The sequence below is a fragment of the Melanaphis sacchari genome, unplaced genomic scaffold, assembly GCF_002803265.2.
Source record: "Melanaphis sacchari strain LSU unplaced genomic scaffold, SCAv2.0 Contig1439_pilon_pilon, whole genome shotgun sequence".
NCBI classification, from domain to species: Eukaryota; Metazoa; Arthropoda; class Insecta; order Hemiptera; family Aphididae; genus Melanaphis; species Melanaphis sacchari.
The window spans coordinates 518,419-544,174 of record NW_020270613.1 but is presented as its reverse complement, the minus strand read 5'-3'; the positions used below and the strand labels follow the sequence as shown (position 1 = coordinate 544,174).

The following is a 25,756-nucleotide window of genomic DNA, read 5'->3' as shown; positions in this document are numbered from 1 at the left end:
CGTGGTGAAGGGGACAAAAACACATACACACACACCGTATCAAATGACCTCCGCCGCCGCCGTGTTTGGTGGGAGTGACGGTTATCGGCGGCGTCGATGGGCAGACACAGAGCGCGGGGTCCTTTGTGCGCCGCAATATAGGGGAAAGACGACGCCACCACGCTCGTCGGCTGTCGCTCGTTACCGCCGTCGGTTGGTCGGCTATATTACATGAGCCACGGCCTCCGTTTGCTCTGTTCGGGTTTTATATTATTCTCGTGCAACTCAACTAAAATAATGATATTATATTATATTATAATCATAATAATAGTTACAACTTGGAATACTTACGTATAATATTGTTATTTCTATAGAACACAATCGTTGCCACCTACTCTTCTCAAACCCCGACTTCTCTAGAATTCGAGTATTTCTTGCCGTTCTGATTTCTATTGAAATATCATGGTCCATTGGTATCTATGTCTCTATGTCCAGGGGCTGTACGACTGAACCGGGATATATTTTACGGATAAATGATAAATTATATGCTTGGCTCCCCGGTATTTCGTGATAAATTGCAAAATTATTCCCTCGTTTACTTATCCGTATGTCTGCCATGAGGGGTTCTCAAAACGATGCTACATTAGTGTATACCTAGTTTGGAACGTTATTTTTAAGATTTTGAATAACCATTGTCTTAAATACTTCTAGATTTTTTGATTAGATTTATAATAATTTTTGTATATTATATATTTTTTAATTTTATAATAGTAAAATATTTAAATTTTGTATAGTATAAAAAATTTATCCATAGATTGATTTATGCAAATATAAATTGTATAAGTGTCACTCATAAGATAAAACACGAAAATATATCATAATATTGTGTAAAATTGTCATCAATGGATTAACGATTAATATATTCGTGATACGCTTGATGAAAATGAGCCAAGTAATGATTCTATGCAGCGAAAATGTGTTACTCCATCAATAAATATTGCACTTAATTGTTAAATCTAAACAAAAATTTAAAAAAAAAGTATTTTATTCAAAAAACCAATTTAAATACACTTTTAAAAATATTAAATATTTACATGTATAATATGTTAATATGTAGGTAAGCATATTATTTTAGTCATATAAAATTAGGTACCTATATTACATTTATTAAAACATAAAAAAGCAAGACTGATTCTAATTAAGAAATACAAAAATATAAATGAATTATTTTATTTTAAGTAATTTTTGTTCTAAAAATAATTGTATTTTAACATTTTACCTATTGATGTAGCATAATAATATAATAACTTATGTAACTTATGTTATACACTTAAACCTATTATAAATCTGATATTTACTAACCATTTATACCAACATAGTTTGAAATTTGAAAAAATTCAGTTTAGCTATTTTATCTGACTGTTAGCTGGTATTATACTGATAATCGATTATATTATTTATCATATGATATACTGATTAATATACGTGTCTATAATGAAATTAGAAAGCCGAGTGGTGTATAAGTATATTTTAAGTTTATAAATTATAACTAATTTTAAATTTTAAATTTTGCTAGACACTGTGTTAATATGTTGTTACAAATGTTGAATACAAGAAATATCGTCAATTAGGTGTTACGTTTAATAAAAATTAAATTATTTAAAGTTTTAACAGTGTTCAAATCAATTATAGATACTTATGGACACTAGTAAATAAATATTAAAAGATATTATGTATATTTAGATATACGTTAAATACGCTAAATATGTTGACACTTAATGCTCAAAGGATTAAATGTTGTGTAGTCCGCACTTCGCAATTCACATTTAAGGGCCTACAAGGTACGACAGACTAATATATTACATCATAACATAATTATAATGTACAAATGTACAATAATATGCAGGTATAATTGAGCATATTAATCTTGAGCGAAATAATATTGTAATAATGTAATATTCTGGTGTTATTACTGTTATTAGTATAACATTTTTTCTTGAAAATACTTTTTTAGATAATTATCTTTTTTTTTTTGTAAGATAATATTATTTAAAATTTAATTTTCGATAAAATTCTTATCGTTATCAATAGTTTTTGTTTAAATTGTTTAAAATGACTTTTTGTTTATATTATTTTCTTCTTGACAATGCAATATATAAATATAATGACCGTGAATTCATTACCAGAAGGGCAAGGGTCTATTTCCGTATTGGGTACATATTTGATACATGTGTGCTCTTTATACAATAAGGGAGATTTTCAGGAACTAGTTCAAATATTCAGGGTATCTCAAACAGTAAAACCGAAACATTTTTATTTAAAAGTATTAATCTATTATAAGAATATAAAAACTACATTTATTTGTATTAAAAATAATAATAAATAAATTATATGATGTATATATTGATATATAATACTTCAGTACTATTTATCCATCATAAATCTGTTAGCTGTTTGTATTTTTAAATACTTATCTAATAAAACAGAAAAAATATAATTGAACACAAACGTTAGATTAATACAAAATATATAAACTAATATAAAATAAAAGTTATTATAATTTAAATTTCATTTTATACAGAGTAATTGCAAATTATAAGCAATTGTTTTTATTTTTTTTTATGATAAAATTATCGTCTATCGCCAAAAAAATGGGAAAACATGGTGGCTCCGTCCTGAATATTTTAGACGATTACAGTTTAGAAAAGATATTATCTTAAATCAGAGATGGCCAACTGGCGGCTTGCCAGACCTTTTTGTCCAGCTTGCTACTTTATTTAAAACTTGCTAATAACAAAATATTATGTCACTTTTTATTTAAAAAAAATCAAGATTAAATTTTTGTGCATATTGTATAGCATAATGCAAATTTTTTTATAATTTATTTATTGTGTTCAACATAAAAAAATATTGTAGGTATACAGTTATTATAAGTAATAGATAATATGTATGCATAGTATAATATATATAATACATTAATACACATTATTGTGTTATAGGCACGGATTATATTATACCATATTATGCATTAAATTATCGTTTTGATTTAACGGACTTTGTAGTCAGTATGGCGTCATGCTTAATATCCGCTGACATAATACATATAATACGAATCTAAAGAACTAACTCATCTGTAGTTTTTAATTTTTCTATGTTTTTTCATAAAAATGTTATCATAATAAATCTTCTATTTTCCTTAACATAATATCTTATTAGTCGTGATAATTTTTCAAATTTATGGTTATTGTTTTGATTTTAAATTTTATTTTTGAACTTGACTATATTAATTGATTGAAATATGAATCTATTTATAACGGATTTATAATTGGTATAAGTAATTATTATATCTATCATTACCTATTTAGTAATGCCATATTATTAGGTATATTAAATTATATTAACAACCATTAGGTATGATAATTATTTCGAATTTAGTATATTACAATAGATATGCGACTATGTACACATACAGGTATCTACTGGTGAACAGCTATACATACCTATAAAAGTAAACTATTGTCTATTTTATGTGGTACCTAAAACTACGTATGTAAGTACTCCTAATAACATTATTTAACATTAAGTAGTAGACTTATATAAAGTCATATACCAATTATTTAGTTATTTTCTAACTGGCTTTGTAAGTGACTGATAAAATAACTCCATATAGATTTAGACCTAAATTTTAGACTAACCTAACCTTAGACTATTAAGTTTAATTGCTGAAGTATACTATATGACTGTGTAATTTGTATACATATTACATCCCACAAACATAGATCCAGGACGGTTAAGCCCAAAAAGATTTAGTAACTAAGTTTCCTTCTTTTCGGAGGTATATATACATAATACATAATAATACATGTTAATATTTACAAATTTAAAATACAAATAAAATTATTATAATATTTTATTTTGAAATTTTTCAATATTTAAAAAATATATCATCAAATATGCCAAATAAATAGGTATGTTAAAAATTATTTTGTTTGTCTTTAGGAAGAAAGTGCACCCCTCCCATTATATAGATTTATAGATCCACGCCTGAATTCATTAATTAAATTTAAATATTAACGTAACTTTATACTATTCGTAGTAGAGAGTAAATAATTTGAATAATCTACCAGGATGCATAAAAAACGGATGCATCAATGAACTAGCAACTTTGTTGTTTAATAAAATATTGACTCCTTATGAACTTTCATAAAAATTTAGCGGTTTTTTTTTTGATAAATTTTGTATGCTATTTCCTATTTATACTACAAGTCTATATTCATACCGGTAAGTACATAAATATATGGCCTATATTTACTAGCATCGTATCGCATAAATCAATTCAGATCAATATATAATATATATATTTAAACTATTTAACTATTAGAATAATTAAATAATATTTTAGTATAATAAATATAATTTTTTTAGCAAAAAATTAATTCAATCTATTTACTTTATAATAGTATAAAATATAGGTACTTAGCAATATAGGCTAATAGACTATCTTTTCTCAAAATTATTTTTCTTATGCCATGATTTATTATTTAATTCAAATTTAACACATACATGATACATTACAGTAACTTGATAAAAAGATGTACTGGACTGTTTATTGTATAGCAAAGCGGTTATCTACTTTCCATCTCAGCCGTATTCAGGAAAAATAAGAAGGCATGAACCAGGGTACCAATTTTGAGAGTAGACTTCACAAAATATACAGTTGTTATTTAATTTCCTTTAAAAGTTTCACATTTAAGTATAACTACTAATTACGCGAAATTAAGATTACTTATTATATTACCTTTTCATAGAAAAAAAAAAAATGTATTTGTAGAATAAAAAGTTGTCGTTAACAATTTTCCATAGATATTATGATTCTTTTACTATATTTTTGCATAACATTAGTAATATACGTAATTTACTATAAATTTATAGTTTATACAATCAAAAAAATTTAAAAAGTTAACATTGGTATGACTAACATGTAATTTATACTCGTTATACTATTTTTTTATAAATTGTATCGGAGCCCCTACGGTATTATGATGGAAATATTAACCGGACTCCTACCATGAAAAATTCTTAAGCATGCCACTTGGATATACATTATTATACAAAGACAATAGACATATTACATTAAAGAAATCAAGATCTAGGCCAAGTGTATGAATGTATAAGCATATTATTTATAGTATAAAAGAAATCGACAACTTTGGAATGGACTGAACAGTGAAATATTTTAATGAAAGAAGTAACAGATTGGTTAGAAAGTGATAAGCAAGGTGTAGGATTTGAAATTTTGAGTGATGACCAAATTATTTTTAATGTCACTGCCGTTTAAGAAGATGGTGACGACATTGAAAATTCAATGCTTGACTTTAAACCCCAAATAGCCAATCAGAAATAGAAGCAATGTTAACAAAATGCTTTGATCGGTTTGAAGTGCAAGAGGAGGCAAATGTAATGCAAGTCTTACTCCTTTGTAAAATATAAAACATGGCCGCTTAAAAAGCTCGTAACTCAAAAAAAAAAAAAAAACAGAAGATGATGACGGATTATTTTGTTTAGTATTTTTAAGTATATGTTATTACATATTAATATTATGTATTATTAGTATTTATTATTTATTACACATTATTTTTGTTAGTAAATGACGTTGTAAAATATGTAAGTTTATTGAAAATTTACTGTTAACCGTCTATTCGATTAATCGTCATTGTTCCGGTCCCAACAGAGACTTTTAAACGAGTTTCTACTGTACATTTAATTTTTTTCAATAAATTATCCGAGATTAATTAATATTTTAGGACTGAATTTTATTTTATTCTTTTTTTTTGTGGCATTTCAAAGCGGATCATGAATCACTCTGCAGGTGTAGTTACTGTGTTTATAGTATAAGTATAGACTCTATACTTATACTTAACATATATTATACAAATTTTATTGTTTTCATTATTTGTATGTAATTTAATCACAAAACGTACTATCGCCTCTACATTTAGTATTTAGTATTTACTAATATTTAATACTAGCTGTCACCCGCGTGGTCCACTCCCATGAATAGTTGTTTGCGAATTGTGGGCTGTCTTATGGCTCCACAAATCCTGTCTATCTATCTTGCAACTTTTTTTTTGTATGAAGAGCAATTTAACTGTAGTGTAAAACTGTTGTATACATAATTAGAACATTTAAATACAATACACCCTCTTCCTATCCCCGCCAGACAAAAAAATTAAAAATCTGGCGATGTAGTGACACTCAGGAGGGTATTTGAAACAACTCTGTAAAAAAAAAAAAAAAATGAAAAAAAGATAAATAGACCTCGCCTAGAGGCCCCAAAAATTAGCTTTGTTTTTTTTTAATTTTTCAAGAATTTTATGTTTATTTTTTATTAACAAAAGTGGTACTAAAACCTTCAGCAGACTTTCAGGTATTATAGTAAAAAATTTTGATGACAATACGTTGAATGGTATGGATTTGTATGCGTGACGAAAAATCGGAACTTCCTTTTATAGTATAGATATATGAGTATTAGGTGCTTATTAATTATTATAGAGTATCCAATGAATATGAACTAATGAACTTTATACCATATGTGTTAGTCAATTTCACGTTTGCACTACACTTTTACTATTATTATGTACCTATATCTTCAATTGTAAGTCTGGATATTCCGATTTATATAAATGTCTATAATTAAATAGAATTACGGCTAAGTGGTTGTTGTAAAGTGTACCAATTATTATTATTTATTTTAATTTATAGTATGTTGTTTGAATATAATACATAATATTAATAACACTTAATTCAGTATACCCTAAAACAAATTGCACTCACACTATTGTCTATTTCAAATATTAGTCAATGTTTTATAATGTGGTGTGTGGAGGCTCTCGGATTAGTGAAATTATTAACAATTTTTAGAAAACTTGATCATATTTATGTTTATTTAATCTATACATTTATAAATTTGTAGAGGTATTAGGTAAATACTTGCATATATAAATTATTTTCTTACACTGTCTCACTACACACCAAAATAGAGACTAAGTTACAATACAATACAATAGCATATGACTTACAGTAAACTGTACTATATAATAAGTAAGCTTAATAAATATTATGGTGTTATGTAAACATAATATTATATTTTACAGTTCGAAAAACGGCACGCGTTCAACACGTGTCGGAGGTTATGTACCTGGGTATATAAAATAATATACAGTATATATATATATTATATATAACCTTAATACTCAATTACGTAGGTTGAACGAAGAATATATATTATATTATATACGATGGAAGTTGTTAACGTACAATACATAACATATACGTGACTCATTCACAGTTTCTCCCTTCTACCGATACCACACGTCTATATTAGTATATTATATATATAATGTTATAAACACAATAATATTATTATCTTGATAGTAATATTTACATGTGTGTATTTTTTTTCCTTTTCAATTATTTGGATTATCGTCGTCTCGGCAGTAGTGGCGGAGTGTGCGACGGTGACGACGGTTGTGGTTGAGTGGAGGAGAAGAGGGTGCCAGACGCCGCCGCCGGGAGAGACAGACAGACTCCTGTCTCCCCTTACCCCTCCTGACCGTCACATACCCGACCGTGAATTTTATATAGGTCACCGACCTTGACCGATCACTTCATTATTACACACACAAACACACGTACATATAAACACACACAAAGAGACGGCAAAACGTAAACAAAACGGCGACTTATATATATATTATATTGCACGTATAGACCGAGAAAACGAGCAGAGGTGGTAGGAGAAATGTGTATAGCAGGTATGTGCAATAAACGGATGATACCACGTGCTGCCAAAATTACATAAGTATATTGAAATATTACGATAGCATATATGTATAATAAACACATACAGTATACGTTAAACCACTGAGTACCTATTCAAATGTATGCGTAGTTTTGAACTTAAACTGTGGTTTAGCATATCTATATTATAGTCTTATAATAATATATAGTATTGAGAATAAATAATCAATATTATTTATACTCAATGCTATGGAAATATTCTAGGACTAAATAATAAAAAGTTGACATAAACACAAGAAATATTTTTGTTAAATGCTGTGTGGATTGTTAGTAGTTTTATTCAGCAAGATTCTAGAAAATTGCTGAAAAGTTACGTCTTAAGCAGATTATACATTGTATACCACACTATTTGTGTTAAATTTTAAACTATATAGAGGTTAATTGGACATTGATGATGTATATTTATTGTAAAACTCTTAAAGTATAATTTGATCTGAAAGAATTTTTCTTGTTTATAATATTAAATCACTGTTTGTATCTATACCAAATAACAATTATTAAGTACCAAATCATTGAGATTTAAAAATAAATCACATAATACATATGTTTGCCACTCAGTCATACGATAAAATACATTATACCTATAGGTACATATGTTCAGAGGCGCAACGAATTTAAGCAATGTCAGAGAAGATTTAAAAGTGGGAGGAATGTTTTTATATCTGATATATACTAACTCTAAACTAACCTACCGTATATTTATTAGATATTTTTCGTAAAATTATATTTTATATTACTTCTGTCAAATTATCGTACATTCATACAGCTACATTTATGTTTATTTAAATTAAAAATATTATAGTATTATTTTGAGTAACTCATAACGGTCATAACTATCTGTTTACTAGTATATTTAGACTTTACAAATATGTTTATCAACTAAAAAAATAGGTAAATGTAGGTTACCGCTCTGCTGTACAGTTCCAGTCAAGTGTACCTCGTCATAGAGAATAGGTCACTGACCACTGTAATGAATGTGTTAAATTTAAATTTGATGATAAATCATCAAAAAAATGATTTTGAAAAGAGACCATCAGCCTAAATTATTAAGTTTATTTTTTTTATATTTATATTACTATTAGTAATACACTAATATGCGGTATAAATAGACAATAAGTTTAAAATTAATTTAATTATTAAAATGTCACTGTGTGTAAATAGCAATATTTAATAATTAACAGAAAAATCTCAAGTCTCCTAAAATATATTTGAATTCCAACAAAATAACAAAAAACATTATTCTTAGTTTAAATATTTATTTTTGTTGAAATTTTAACGTCAATTGTTTATAAAAAAAATATTGATGATATTTTTATAGATTTTTTGGATTTTGGTTAAACCTATTATTATGTAGAGTCTACATTGTAGAGTTTTGAATTAAATTTTCAGGCCTTTGCCATAAAAAATATACATTTTATACATCTTTACGATTTTATATCCAAAATAAATTGCGATTGTTCATAATTTTGACAAAACATGAACTTCAAACAGTTATTAAACAAAAATACTTTTTTATAATTTTTTTTTAATAAAATTTACAATCTGTATCTAGTGACACAGTGAGTAAACGTGGTACAAGAAAATATACATACAAAATCGTAAAATCAATTAGTCATTCAAAGAAAAGCAAAAAACTTACATAATATATATTTTAAATATTGCTAAAAGAACAACTTAAGTAGGATATTATATTAATTTTTAGATTTTTGACTGAGCATAAAATTGTTGTTGACTATAAAAAATGAAGAATTAAAAAATATTGAACATTTTAAATGTAAATAAATAGCTTAAAAAGAGTCAAAATATTTTAAAATGTATATCATGTATAAAAAATAATCAAATATATACATTTGAGAAATTAAAAGAATATACACTTGCATATAGAATTAAATACCTCCTTGACTTAGAATTTTTTACTTTTAATCCCTAAAGTACCTCCTAGATTGTCTTTTCTACTATAAAAGATAAAAAAGCTATAAATTTAACCATTCTTACTGCCCTAAAAAGTGATAACTGATGAATAAATACATCAGTCCCGCTTAGAATCTAAAATGTTATTTTTTATTCATTATAGGTAATTAATATTTTTATTATTTTAGGTATTGAAATATATTATATTATATTTAGAGTATTTTTATTAGTAAGTTTGAATAAAAATTCCCCTCAAAAAAAAAAAATTCAAACGAAGAACCATAGAATACCATATAAAAATGATTGAATATACATGTTTTAAATGCTTTTATGTACCTCTTTGGCTTTCATTAATAATATTTAACAGTATACTTACTACCTATATAAGACTATTAACTAAACATAAATTAAATGTTTATTATATTTTATTTATTTTTTCTACTTAAATGAATAATTAATTTACAATATACATACTAAGAATCATAATATTTAATAATGATTTATTTATAAGTGTTATATACGCTAATGCTAGTACACACTTTCTTTAATTACTGATTGTTTTTTTTTGAAAAGTAAATAGATGGATAGTTTAAATTTTTAAAAAGCAATTTTAATATATAATACATATAACTTTACTGAAAACTATAAAAAATTCAAATGTTATAAATTTTTTAAGTGTTATGGTATAAAATATGGTTAACCTTAACATACACATTTTTATATAAAATACTTAGTACAGGTACATGAAAGGTGGTCACACTTGTCTGAACTGACCTCGCTATGGATCGAAACTGCCGAGTGCTAACACAAAACAACGATTATCCTTGTCAGTTGTTGGTCTCACACCTGTATGTTCAAAAAGTATCTAATTTTGCAAAACGCACAATATTTATCAACATTAAAAACATTATTATTAATTCAGGCATTATATCTAATATATTAACTTTAATCAATAAATAACCTCTAATAAAATAATTCAAGGCGTAACAATATGTTGTTATTATTTATTTATTTTAATAGTCCGTTCACTCCGATAATAAATGTGCCATGTAACACAATTTTGGGCCGTTGATTTTTTTTGAATTTTTCTGACTTCGTGAAAAAATGTATTAAGACCGCTTTATTGATTTTGATTACAATCAACTACAGAAATAAGATGTTTAAATATGTAGTTGTTACATGAATATAATACCATTGTTATATAATATATTGGTAAAAATAAAACTAAATATGTGTTGTAGAAATAAGTTATCCCTTATTATGTGTTAACGTTCTGAATAACCAGCACCCCAATATCTAGTAAAAATAACTTATAATAGGTTGGGTAAGGTATTATATGACTAATAATTTACATTATTTGAAATAATTTGGTTTAAAGTAGTATTATAGACGGGTTGTATTTATTTGGTACTTACTACTTACTTATATATATATATATAATTATCAGTGAATCACTTCAAACACAAGAATACAAAATTAGTAAACTATAGAAAGGTTTTCGGAAATAATAATCATTATGTTATGATTTATTCGTGTTCCAATTTTATATTTTTTATTGCAGAATAACTCAATTCATTCGTCGAGTATGATTATTGTAAACTTCTCATATTATGGTTTTAGAACATAATATATTTTATTTATATTGTAATGAAGTATAAATTAATCATTATTCTTAAGTTTCCAGACTTCAGAGGTCTGAGACTAGGTCGGAGAAATTCTATCATTTAATATGTGCGTAGGAACGTTATGATAATACAACGTAAAAACTAAATAGTAAGTACGTAAGGGAAACTGTATTTTAACGAAACGTCATCGATTTTCAGGGTATAATGATAATATAATATCAAAACGCTGGCTGTGCATTGATGATGGTGAACGGTGGGAGCGATTTATATCCATTATTTTATATAATAGGAACAATTCCTAAAAGAGAACTCGATGGCGACGGCAGCGTCGATAACAGCAGCTGGCTTAGCCACCGGGCCTAGCTTTCCCCACCGCGCACGCGCATCGACCGTCAACTGGTTGTCTGTTCACTGTTCACATTGTATTCGGCTTACTCACCACTATAATAAGCCAGTGGTTACCAAAACACATATAATATGTACGACGATGTAGAAGTAACCGGCCCGTTTATTGTATGTGTTCCGAAAACAAAATATTTCAAGCCGAGTTGCGTACCTACTGCAACGGCTCATATATTTTATTATAATAGTAGTTGGTACAACGTTGTTATTCGTTCGCTACGGACTTCGTTACGAGCACAAGCAGAGGGCGCACCAGTAGTGCGGGTCGATGCGACTACATTCTACGTAGTGATGGGGTCGTTTTGATAAAAAAAAAAACCTACCGCAAGGGCATCGTAAAATGGCTGAAATATTAACCGTTGGAAAACGTGACACAAACCCAATATAATATTCTCGTTAAAATAGAAAATATTATGATATTCTGTGTTATGAAATTGCACAAAAACACATTAATTGGTTGTTTGGATGAAATAAAAATATTAATATTTTAATTAATAATCTATTATTCTATTCTGTCATGTAAATTTATTAATTTAAAATATATTTCTAACATTTATAAAGGTATTATGTACTAAACTATAAAAAAATAGTTCTGACACTAACTATATTTTTGATCACAGTAATCAAGTGTCCAAGTTTAGTTTTAATAAATAATAAATAATTATAATTTACGTTTTATCTATTATTTATTTTAACGTTAAATAATAAATCGTATTATCTTGTTTTGACACCTAAAAATAAACAAAGATACATACTTAAATAGGCATAAAAGACTAGTATATTTTATTTTATGAAAACCATAATTATTAAGATTTATAAATTGTGAAGCAATGTTTATTGTTTATTGCACCTATGTAGTTATATTTATTATTTATATAATGTGCTTGTAAATTATAACACAAAACTGTCATATTGAATATCCTAAAAAATTAAAATTATAATTAAACAAATTAATGTTCTAAAACTCTTTAGGCACTCTAAAAGCGTAAATGTATAATTAAGATCCGAGCTATTGAAAAAAAAAGATTATAAAGATTTTTATATTGCTGTGAATATAGTAGTTCAGTTGTGTTTAAGTTGTTTTAGTGAAATTAAGATTACCTATAAAATAAAAATATTGTGATTATTATAAATATGTATTACACTTTTGCAATGTTATTTTCTTAAAATATTATCAGGTAAGAAGTTTCAACTATCATTATTCAAAAATTTTCGTTTGGAATGTATCAATCAAATTTAGTTAGGATGCCTTTTCGAATCAGAGAAAAATTACTGCAATGAATGTATTGAAGAAATTAATAAAATTAGGTATCTAAGTGCTATTGTGTTGTTTTCAATAAGCTAACATTAGCTTATTGGTTTTAAAGTGTTTGTTAATATTATCAATAGTCTTATTACATAGGTACTTTGGAAGATTTGAACACTAAAAAAGACCATCATTATGGATTTTTTATTTATCTATATTAATAAAAGGAACGAAAATATTGTTAATAATAAAATATTATACTGCAGTTGTAAAATAAAAACTACTTGCAGGATGACCAGGGTTATCAAGTAGTTAAACTTTTTTTACATTAAAATATTTTATCTTACGCCGTATAGTTGATGTGCGCAACACGTGTTGTCCGAAAAAAAATTTGAGGTCAAAACATTAAAACGTGCAATCTCATCAATATACTTCACAAAATCATCATAATATACCTAAACGTGTATAATTGTATGTATACTACGGTGTTGTACAGTTTTTGGAATTGTATGTAGGTACCTATGTATACTTGCATTTGCATATTTAAATAGGCGTACAGGAGTATCCTTAAGTATTAATAGGTAGTATTTCTAAACATGTATAAACTTACGGTAGGTACTTAATCGTTTCCTTGTGGTGTTCATATGAGTGTATTTATATAAATATATAATATACACATACGATTTTTGCTGTCTTCCTTCATATACCTCTTCGTTTTATACAACACCTTCCATTCTTCACTCGCAAAGGATCTAAGGTCGAATATACTGCATTTATATCATGTGTGACTGTGAGAGGGCTATTGGTTTATGCAAACAGGTGGCTGAAATAAAATAATATTATAATATAGTCACGCGGCATTTCACGCGGTTTTGTTAACAAGTATACAATCAATTACATAAACTATATTTTAGTTTATTGTTTTCTCAATTATAATACAAATTTATTGTATGTTATTACTATTATTACTATCATTGTTGTGGTTATAATTATAGTAGCTATATATCGTATATAGACTAGTTTACGAAGTTAGAAATTGTTAGACCTTACATAGAAAACATTTAATAGATGACATCACATTTTTTGGATAAAACTATATTGGTTATTAATTTTATAGATCTATATTTAGTTAATTATCTGTTATAATTTTTAATTTATAAAAATAGTGTTCAAAAATGTGTGTTCAGCCTAATATTGTCAATGTTTATTGTAAATTAAATCTAATATAGTACTTATAGTTGATTGGTTCATTAAAACTATCGTTTTTTTGATTTTCTCCGAAAATTTATCTAAGTTTCTTTATTTGTATTTCACCAAATTCCGATATTATGCACCTTTAATACAATTAACCATAACTATTAAGAAATCGAAATACAACTCTATAATTATTTTTGGGAATAGCTACTCGAGCGTATATTATTATTATTATTATCAATAATACTGATAAAATACAATAGTTGTAATAGGTATGCTAAGATGGAATAGGAATTAGAAATACTTTAATTTGCGGTTAACCACTAAAAATCATCTTGTAGTTTAGTTTATAAATTAAGTAAATGAAGAATAAAAAGACATAATATAAATACTACTTTTTATATTATACTAGGTACTTAGTAATTTTTTTATATACTATCAATGATTATAACATAACATATATATTATAGGTGATTACTTAATATAAGAATTATATTATATAAAAATATATGCAGTAGCGCAGCGTTTCTCAACCTATAGTACGCGTACCACTAGTGGTATGCAGAAAGCTTAAAGGTGGTACTTGAATGAAAAATAAATATTTATCATAAAATAAAATATTATTATATGCATTAAATATTATTTCGTTTATTTGATTATTAAACCAAATAGTCGGTTTTACTCACGTTAAAAATAGAAATTTAGATAAACGATAATATCTATAATGTTGTAATGCTTGGTCGATTTATGTTTTAACAAATTGTACATGCTTAATTTTACTTTTGTTTAATAAATTTTAATATTCTATAAAAATTTTTTAAAGCAAAATGAAAAAATAGAGTTTTCTAAATTAAATGGTACGTGAAAAATTTCAAGAAATGTAGGTGGTACTCGGAAGTTAAAAGGTTGAAAATCACTGCAGTAGCGTATTTTAGTTGATTTTTCGAAAGGTGTTTAAAATATCACTTAATGACCTGATAAATTTGAATAATTCCCGAATATTCCAAACTACAAACTTAACTTTAAAATAAACCTTAAAACTTGTCGTCGAATCTTGTAAAATTAATTTTACTTCATAAATTTAGATATCAATATTTTGATAGGCATGCGTAAATACATTGGGCTATTTTTCTTAAATTAAGGCCCTTGAGGGTGTTCAGATATGGAGGACACCTCTCTAAAATACGCTACTGAATAAACGAAGTATATAACATTAGTTAATTAATTGTAAATTTTGATAAGACAGTTGATCAATGGACATTATAGTGGTTAAAAACTTAGAGTCTTATACCTACCTAAAGTTTTAAATAATAATAATAATAATAATAATAATAAATTAATAATCCTAAGAAGTAAGAACTTCTCGTATTACCAATTATTTATTTAATAGGTTTTAAAATAAACTATTGCAGGAAAATATCCAAAAACATCTCTCCACATCCGTAGTTCAATCTTTAAAAATTAAGGAGTAATAATCAAATACTTAAGATTATTCAGCGGTCATAATCTGCTATCATACCACAACTAAAAGTTATGGATAGGAACACTTTTTACTTTAATAATTTATTCATTATTTGCCATTCTCTTTCACATCATAGTAATCATTTAAATTAGATCTTATTTTCTCTTAATCTTAAATTTGTTAGCTTTAATGCTCTTTCCTCTAATAATGCCATCCTTGTAATTATATTTTTCAAATTGATTTTAAAATTTAACAGTGCTTTAAATGAGCTGTATACGTGAATTGTTCATTTCCGTGTCTTATTTTAAGTATCATTAATATATTAACTAACTGCTATCAACTAATATTATTATTAATTTATTTTTTTTTTCGTTTTTGAATAATTTTTAAGATACAATAATTTATAATTAAAATCTAATTAAATAAAAAAGCAAATAAACCACAGTAGTAACTCGTGGGAAGGTTACTATACATAAAATAAGAACAATATTAAATTAATATAAATATTAAGTTGATGTTTACTATGGAAAATATTAAAAAATAATTAAAGTTGAAACTTTAATCAAAATATATTGAAAAACTAGAGGTCGCGCCAATGCGCGGTTGAGCGACCTGCGATTTAACGTATCCCCGTATTGATTTTGTCTTCAACTATACTATATTGTTCGTTTTTCATGATTTTATTTTTATTTTTTTCAACATTTAAGCACTTTATACATTTCCCGGTGTAGAAAATATCTTTATTAATATTATTTATGATCACAATACCAATAAGTAAAAAGAATTATCAAATTTTAAAATTAGTTTTATTTAAACCTTTAATTAATTTAGAGAAGAAAAATAAAAAAAAAAAAAAAAAAAAATGGAAAAATAATACACAGCAATTTTGAATTATATAAGTTTAGATTATTTTTTCAATTCAGAAAACAATAATTTTAACTTCTAACCCCTGTAGAGAAAATTCGAAATTACAAATGTTTATCACTTTGTAATTACCAAATGATTATTTGTTTAATAAGTATTAATAAACACCTAATATTTACAAAGTAATTCATCAAGCATATTCATTCGTTTCAACCTTTTAATAATACTCTTTTTTTAATTATACCTGAGGATAACATATTTTCAAATACTTAGTTTTTTTCATATCAATCAAGAAGTGTCTTTGTAATATATAGTGGTGATAAACTTTTTTTTTAATGATAACCATCCTTTTTTTATTTTTATTGTTAAACAAAACACTTTTAATTCATCCAAATAGAAATTATTTTACGATTAAATAGTTTTTGGAATTATACCTATTTGTGTATTAAGTTTGTATCACTATGGCCTATGGGACTCCTTAAACAGTAACCAATTCAAGTATATTTGAAAGTATCTATGTTCTTTAAATAAGTATCTGAACTTAAATATTCTATAATTTAAAAATAATTGAACAAGTTCTTTTTTAAAGAACAAAAATGGGTGGCATGTTTAGGGCATAATCCTCTGTATAAACGTTAAAGGAAAAAAAAACGATACCAAATAGAATAACGCGTTATTCATAGTAAACCTATTGTTTGTGTATAAAATATCTAATTGTATACATAAAATATAAAATAAATTAAAAGTAAAATATTTTGTTGAAAATAAAACAAATATGTATACGGTACTCCCAATATAAAATTCGAAACACGCTTTACATGAATTAATTGTTTTAACCGGTGATTAAAAATAATTTTTTTAATATTCTTTTATTAATATTGTATAATATTAAGTTTATTATTTATAATAAATAAGTATATAAAAATATAAATGAATATTAGCTAATAATTATTTTTAGACTATGAATTTTGAATTATGAACGCCTGAATGAATACTACATAAATTACAGTATAATAAATTTGCTGTGTAAATAATAATACACGGCGGTTTAGTAAATTTATGTTCGAAAGCAAATACTTATCTAAGCATATTCTTTCACTTAAAAAAAAAAATGTTTTCTAAGAAAACTGAAAATAGTCATAATTAAACCATTTTATATCAAAATTACATATTATGTAACTTCTGATATTTCTTTAAAATTGTGGTTTGGATTACGACAAATTTACAGGTTAAACATATTTGAATTAATAAAATACTTATAAAACATCTACACCAATATTATGATTATTATGCAGTAATTATTATTTTATTTAAATAATATTTAAATTATTTTGATCTAATATTGTCTAATAATCTCTTCATTTTTAATGAAGTATCTAATTAAAATATCACCAATCATTCGTCAAATACATCATAGAATCTAAGAATCTAACCAACCATAACTATCTAAGCTATATTATAATATTATATAAACACTGTTAAAACTCTATTATATTGCAAATTATTCATTATACAGGTAATCTATAATAGATACACGGCTTTTGTAGTATCATCAAATTAATAATATCGCATTGTTGAAACGTATCTAAGTATATATATTGTAGAATTTATGTAATTAATTACTGCAGGTAAAAATAATGGGAATTCCTATTTACTTAAAGTTTATTAATCATAAAAAGTACTTAGAAATTAAAATATGAAATGCATAAAAATGTTAAATTAAAAGAGTTAAAATGATGTTTTACTCATAGACATTTCTTCGTTTGATACAAACGTATACTTGTAAGTATACAACAAAGCAAATTTGCGTTCATCGGAACCAATTTTGTTATGTTGATTTTAATATTAGAGTAAATTGACTTAGTATTAAACTTGAAAATTATATAGAAAACAGATATTATTTGTACTTGTATATGTTAATTTTTAACGATATTTACTTGTCAAGCAAGTTCTGTTGAATGAAAATTCGTTACCTTTGTTGTACGTTTGTAAGACGGAGACAAACATGGCGAGACATCTACCTAATAGGTATTTTGACGAAAAAAAACTTCTTATTTTGCTTGCGAGTTCATTATTCAAAAGATTTTTGGTAAAGCTGACATTCATGTTTAGGGTATAACTAACTGTAAGAGGTTATGGTCAAAAATCCATTTTAAGCACAATAACATTTTAGGAAACTAAACATGGACTGTGATTGGTGGAATCTTGGACTATGGAGGTTTCCTAACCAGGAACGTAGATAGAATTTTTTTTAGGTAGACTGATAACAAAATATATATGTAATAGCTATATAGATAAAATACACTGATTTTGTGCACGCAAATACTAGTGTTTATAATTAATGATACCATTTATATAGGTATTAAGTTTTATGATTGTAATAATGTATTAATATCATAAATTAAAATAACCTTCTATATATTTTGATTTTTGAAAAATGAGTAGTTAGCCTGCATACGAATATATATATTGTTTATATAGTACGAATATTACATACTATTTAAAATTTCTTCTTACCTAAGCTCTAATTAAAGATCTATCAGGCTTAAGAACTCTATATACTAATTAATGTGTTCGTTTCAACACTTAAGATTCAACCATTCTCACAACATTTTTAATTATCTACGGTCGTACAAATATTTTTTAATTTACTACAGTTCAAAATAATATAAGTAATAAAAAAAAAGTAGGTAGGTAACCGCTGTGCTACAGAATAGGTGTTGAGCGAAGCACGTCATTTATAAATAATATAGAAGACTAAATTATAATATATTGAATAAAATTTCACAATGGATGTGTTAAATTTGAATTCAATGTTAAAACATGGCATACGAAAAATAATTTTGAGTGAAGATGTGTATATTTTATGATACTATATTTAGTATATTTATATTTATATTAAAATAATTAATTTTATTATCTGTAATAATACAGAGTAGGTATTGTCATTTTTTTTGTTTTTTGCCAAAAGTTTTGTATTTAAAAATATTATTGTGTGTATAATATAATATAAAAATATATGTTTCATTAGAGAATATTCTGCAATATCTTAAAAAATTGAACTTACGTAAAAAGTTAATATGACTTTCCGGTAAACTTTTTATTTTAATTTTAGTGGAAAAGTTTATGAGGAATTTTATTATATTGAATGTTCAAATCTAGTCGAATGTTGTTTTTAGGTATGAATTCTTGTTTTTACCGGTTATTTTGAAAAGTACAGGGAATTTTAACTATCCGCTTGGGTTCGGGGAAAAAATAGACCCAAAATATTTCCAGTTGACCATAAGAGGCAGTTAAAAGGGATTGGCTGAGGGCAATAACTTGTCCAGTATTGGATGTAGGTGGAGGCCAAACGGGCTAGTACAGCTACATACTAAATAGCTGTTATGTTTGTTTAGCTGTGATGAAAGAAATTTTTACAACTACAGTACTACGACGTGGGAGGAAATGGGAACCCACTACACAAACATCCCTAGTATTTGCAGAATGAATTGCTAACTCAATGTAAATAATTTTAAAAGCAAAATAATCTTCTATGATGTTCGGGTGAACTACTTTGAGAGACGCAAAGTTGAGATACAAAAAAAATTGTACTTAGAGTGTAAGATTCCCTGGAAGATGTGAAAAACTTGAAAATCTTAAGCTAGAAATGAAAAGACTGAATATGGACATACTTAGAGTAAGTGAACTAAAATAATATGAATGTTGTGATTTTTGGAACGACGAATATAAATCTGTACACACAGGTTCAAGTGATAAATGCACAGGAGTAGGATTCCTGTAAATAAGCAGTATGGTAAAAATCATACCTATGACCTATTTTCAAAGTACTGATAGATCCATCATGGTAAAGATAAATTCCTATCCAACAATCACAAAGATTGTTCATGTATATACTATACCAATCACAACGATGACCTTATTGAAGAAGTGTATGATAAAATACAAGAGATTCTGCAACAAAAGCTAGATAAAACATCATTATTTTAGGTTATTAGAATTTAGAATACGTTAGTAAGAGAAAATGACGCGGATAGAAAATAGGAAATTATAGACTAGAAAAAATAAATTTGAGAGGCAAGAGATTCATATAATTTTGTAAGCAACACAAGTAGGTGATAATAAAAATCTTGTTCAAGAATCATAAATGAAGAAGATAAACTTGAAAATCTGTAGATATCGCGAAGTACCAAATTATCTAACTAACTACTACATTATGACCAAACAAAGATTTAGAAACCAAATTAAGCAAAGTAAAGCATGTTTCGGAGTAAATATAAATATATAGTGATTATAATCTCTTAATTATGGACTTAGTATTAAAATAAAAAAGCATTAAAAGAAAAATAACACAAAGAAATGGAATTTATGGAAATTAAAAAACAAAGCAAAAGTGAGGAATAGGTATAGAACTTTAAATCTTAACATATATACCTCAAAAATAATAACTAGATTAAAAAAGAATAGAATAGATAAGACAATATAAGCAAACCTAGGTGATGATAAATTTGGTTTCAGACAAAACATAAGAACTAGAGAGGCGACTTTAGCAATAAGGATAATAATAGAAAAACAGATTAGACGGAACAAAGAAATCTTTTCACTTTTGTAGACCAGAAGACGAGTTATAATAATACATCAAAAGCACCAATCTTCATAACGATTTAAAAATTTCAACACTATCTCAATTGACTAAGTTCTATTCAAAGTTAATCCACTATAGAAATCCGATAATAAATAGACTTTCTTTCCGTGTAACTCCTAATAATTCCCAAAGAGTATTAAAACGGTTTTGGTTTAGAGAATAACCTAGAAAATTAACTACTTCTTCAATTTTTCAAGAGGTACTACTGAGAACCTTTACACCTTATAATTTTTTGGTATTTAATCTAATATATAAATTACCTATTGTACATACAAATGTATAGATTTTATTATGCTTTTTAATAAATATATATATGTTATGCTTTGTACAAAAAATAATTCAACATATTATTTAATTATTGGTAGTAAAAATTATAATATATCTTTAGAATATTTTGATGCATTTTTTTTTACTCAGAATGATTTTTCTGATATCAATGATCATTGAATTCAAATTGAACATATCAATTATTGTTAAGTATAACAATGAGGTAAATTTTAATCCTACTATACAGCAGTGCGACTTCCTGGGTTTTATAATTTTTTACTGATAGTATTACTGTATTTTATAGACAAAGTTTGTTAATTGTCTCTTCTTTTATATCAGGTGTTTCAAGATGTAAAAGAACAATTCATTAAGTTTGTATTATAAATGTTAGTATTTTTTCAAAATTTCATCAAACTTAGGCTGTCACTTAATGGCCATATTAAAATAATATTATTTAATTTATAATTATGTAAATAATTAAATAAAAACCATAATGAATTGTGTGTTAGTAATATATATTGGATTTAATTGGCATCATAGATTGCATAATGTATTTATGTATAAGTATTTATACATTTTTTAGAAATGTATTACAATTTCTATAAAATATAGTTAATTTGTAATATGTATTATTAATTTGTAAATACAAAAGATAATTTTACAAGTAAATTAAATTGACAGATAAATTTGGGTAGTATCTATAATAAAATAATTGGTATTTGACCAAATATTAAATATAGATTAAATAATTAACATAACAAACATTTCAATACAACAGTTATTTTTTTAAACATAACACTAATAACGACACAAGTTTGAGCCCAAAATTATGATAAATTTACTCTTTACTTATATATATATTTAATGCTAGAACATAATTTTCATTTGTTTTATTTTAAGGGAGTTATTAAATTGACATTGACTGTTTGTCATTTTAGTACACAATATAGAAAAATATTGTTTTTTATTTCTTTTACTGTAGGTTTAAGGAAAGTATTTGAGTAAATTTGTGTTACCATATTGTAAGAAGTAAACTAAATCTATGATAATATATTTTTTTAATATTTTACCTTTTGAAATTATAATATTAAAATATTGAACTATCATAAAGTTAATAATCAAGTTAAATTTAAAAAAAATTAAGTTAATTCAATATGGTGATAAGTAAAGAGTAAACAAACTTACTAATTTTATATTTAACCTGCAGTAACAGAAATATAAACAAAATTTTTGCTTGATGAAGATGGACTGTTAATGATATTGTTATAATGTTATGTCTTATCATTAAATTTACTTAATATTGTAATTCATAGTATTTTTACGGAAGTCAATATTTAGACTCTACAAGAAAAATTATGTGTAGCGTTATGTTCATAACCTAAACTTTCTATACAATCACAGAAGATATAGATATTGAAAATAAACATCTTAACATATTTTAAAACTATTGTAAAAGATCAAAAACATAATAAAAATGAGATCTAATGATTATACTCTGTCATTTCTAAAACCCAGTAGCACCAAGCATATGGCGTATTTGTTCAAAACTCATCCAAAAAGTTAATGACCAGGGTGCCATTCTAATCCAAACAGGTAAAAATCCTTTATAAAGAGCAAAAAACCCTTCATTTTCAATAGTTTTAAACAAGCAATCCAAAGATCCTTTGTATATCAAACCACTAAAAAAAAAAAATTATTAACATTGAATTCTAAAAATGTATCTCTTAATATTATATTTATAGTGATTGAACTTACATTCCATTTTTGTCAGTTGGTTGATTCATAACACGTGTTTTTACAACATCTGCTGGAGTTCCTAATGAAGCTGCTACTAATCCAGCACATATGCTAAAGTAATAAATCAAATTTATAAATATTAATAGTTTATATGAAAAACAAAAAAAACAATTCAAATCAATAAAAGTATACCTAGAAAGGCAATGTAGAAGATGCGAATCAGGTAACCCAGTTTTGTGCATAATTATTTGCTTAGCTGTATCATAAGTAGTCAAATCACCAAGATTCACTAGAGCAGCACGCTGTACATTGGGTATTGAACCTTTCCATAAACCACGGATACCACTTTCAGACACTATTTTTTTGAACGCATGTGCTGCACTTAACACTCTTATATAAAATGATAAAATATAATTAAGTTGAATTAAAATGATCATACAATAATAAATGTATAATATATTAAAGTTGAACGATAAATAATAAATATACCTAGCAGGCTCTCCCATCAGACGTCGTTTGCCTTCCATCTGTATTTGAACTTTGATCAAATCAGCTGGACTAGCAACGTACTGAGCAATTACACCAGACAGGACTCCACTTATGGCTGATTTCCTGAAGTTAAATAAAATAATCAAAGAATCTACCTATTTGTGTTGTTTATTTGTGAATACCAAATTGGAAATGATCCATCTTCGTTTTTTAATAATAATTTATCACGCATGGTTTCGTACGATACAATCCTAATACCAGAATACACTACATGTCTATAGAGTGCAGGCGTCACACCTTGCCATAATTTTAGTGCTCCTTCTTCGTTGACAATGCCAATAGCTGTTTTTATCATGCCTCTATATTGTGTAGGTTTACTGGTAGAAGCCACTTCACCTTGTATTTGCAGACGGGTCTTGGTCAAATCCAATGGATATGTCACTGCACAGGAAAAATATAATATAGCACAAATATTTAAATACAAATTTGTATCAGTTCATTATTATAAAATTAGGTATATAGGATTACTACAGATATAGGTACTTACATATTTCTGCAACACTGGCAGCCACCACAGACACAATATATGTACACCAAAATGAATCAGCATAATTATATACTTTGGTTCCAGGTGCTTTGTCTTTGATAGATACTACTTGTGTGAACACCATTATTGGTTTTGTTAAGTGCTGTTTTAATTATCATTAGACACGACACTGAAATGTGAGCTACCTGTAACTGCTGTTGCATAAAAAATAAGCAATAAACACAATTGATTGATTAGTGATTGGTAAGTAAGAACTTCATTATTATTATAACTAATTACTGTCGAATCATGAGATTGGATAAAAAATAAAACATAAAGGTAAGTAGATAAAATACTGAGTACTACTTATTTAGAAGATTATGGAAGTTGATAGTGTAGAATAAATAGGATTCTATTTGTTCGATTAAATAATTCAATAAATTATAAATACTTACCATTTAGAGGATTTGACCCTGTAAAGTTTTATGTATTTTGTAGATGAAATACATTTGACATTCAAAGTCAAACATCATTCTAACGACATCGAGAGAATTTCGATATTATAAACACTGATAAGGACAATCCGATATTCTGATCATATGGTTGTTTGATAACAGTGGCTAATGCACGGCTTAATAATAAATATCATTTGATTAAATTGCATAGGTAATATATTTTGTTCTTTTTTTAGACGTAATTTATGTCAATTATTACTGTAGAATTTAGATTTAGATCAAATAAAAAATTAAGAATAGGCCTAATAAGCTATGAATAAAAATATTTAATAAAAATCGAATTCGAAGGTAGGTATAAGTACTATTTATACAATAATATTTTTAATTCGATCAATGAGCAATGTATTTTTTTAAATTTTTTTTTGTGGTACAAAGTAGATAATAGATACTATTAAAAACGTTTAAAGGTAGTCAATAAAGTATATACCGTATAAAATAAAAATTAATTAATTTTTTTTCTTTGTTATTGTTATTAAGTATATATATGTGTCAACAAGAGTCATTGATATACCTAGATATCAAAAATCCGGACTGAGGGTTATTTGAAGGTTAATTTATTTTTTACTGTTGAAACGTGAAGATATCTTTCCTCAACTCACCTTCATTTATTGTTATTGTAAATCATTTTTAGTTTTATACTTTTATATATATTAAGTACAAAAATAACGTCTACTCAAAAATCAAAAATCCGGTTATGTTTGAAGAGATATCATCTAATTACTAAAAAAAATATATATTATGTTCACGTGAAACCATAGAACGATAAATGATAACCTTTTAGTATTTAATTAATTTATACAGAGAACAGAGTATATAAGTAGGTACATAACATGTTTATATGGCTATACAGATATGGAATGAAATTCATGTATAGTCAATATAGACTAAATATACGGTATAGGCAACGTTATAAGTTTTAACTTATTTTACTCTTAATTCTTTTAAGTATCTAAATTGATTATTATTTAAGTATCTTTTAAAATTATTATTTTCATAGTTACCTTTTTATTGACTGTCTTAGGGTTTAAAACATT

General features: G+C 25.8%; 1 protein-coding gene and 1 long non-coding RNA gene across 5 annotated transcripts; both read right to left on the bottom strand.

The window, feature by feature from the left end:
• Nucleotides 1–793: 793 nt before the first annotated feature.
• Nucleotides 794–18,667, bottom strand: LOC112591794. 3 transcript variants are annotated; one of them, XR_003114523.1, is made up of 4 exons: nt 18,517–18,667; nt 13,634–13,846; nt 10,525–10,596; nt 794–995 (listed from the first exon to the last, which is right to left on the bottom strand). It is a non-coding gene; the product is annotated as an uncharacterized LOC112591794 (long non-coding RNA). The 3 variants fall into 3 exon arrangements; XR_003114524.1 differs by lacking the exon at nt 10,525–10,596; XR_003114522.1 differs by lacking the exon at nt 794–995 and having other exon boundaries at nt 10,448–10,596.
• Nucleotides 18,668–22,627: 3,960 nt separating this feature from the next.
• Nucleotides 22,628–24,772, bottom strand: LOC112591785 (mitochondrial uncoupling protein 4). Of its 2 annotated transcripts, none has more exons than XM_025335707.1 (7): nt 24,663–24,769; nt 24,229–24,419; nt 23,864–24,122; nt 23,682–23,804; nt 23,385–23,582; nt 23,211–23,303; nt 22,628–23,134 (listed from the first exon to the last, which is right to left on the bottom strand). In XM_025335707.1, exons 2-7 carry the CDS (start codon nt 24,350–24,352, stop codon nt 22,960–22,962), a joined length of 972 nt encoding a protein of 323 aa, XP_025191492.1. In that variant the 5' UTR covers nt 24,353–24,419; nt 24,663–24,769; the 3' UTR covers nt 22,628–22,959. The 2 variants fall into 2 exon arrangements, with proteins under 2 accessions (XP_025191492.1, XP_025191490.1); XM_025335705.1 differs by having other exon boundaries at nt 22,629–23,134; nt 24,229–24,422; nt 24,663–24,772.
• Nucleotides 24,773–25,756: the final 984 nt, after the last annotated feature.

Coding starts and splice junctions, on each gene's coding strand:
- LOC112591785 (XM_025335705.1), bottom strand. CDS start 24,352: ATGGTGTTCACACAAGTAGTATCTATCAAAGACAAAGCACCTGGAACC. Junction 23,805..23,863: donor GATGGATCATTTCCAATTTG/GTATTCACAAAT, acceptor ATTTAACTTCAG/GAAATCAGCCATAAGTGGAG. Junction 23,304..23,384: donor CTTCTACATTGCCTTTCTAG/GTATACTTTTAT, acceptor TTATTACTTTAG/CATATGTGCTGGATTAGTAG.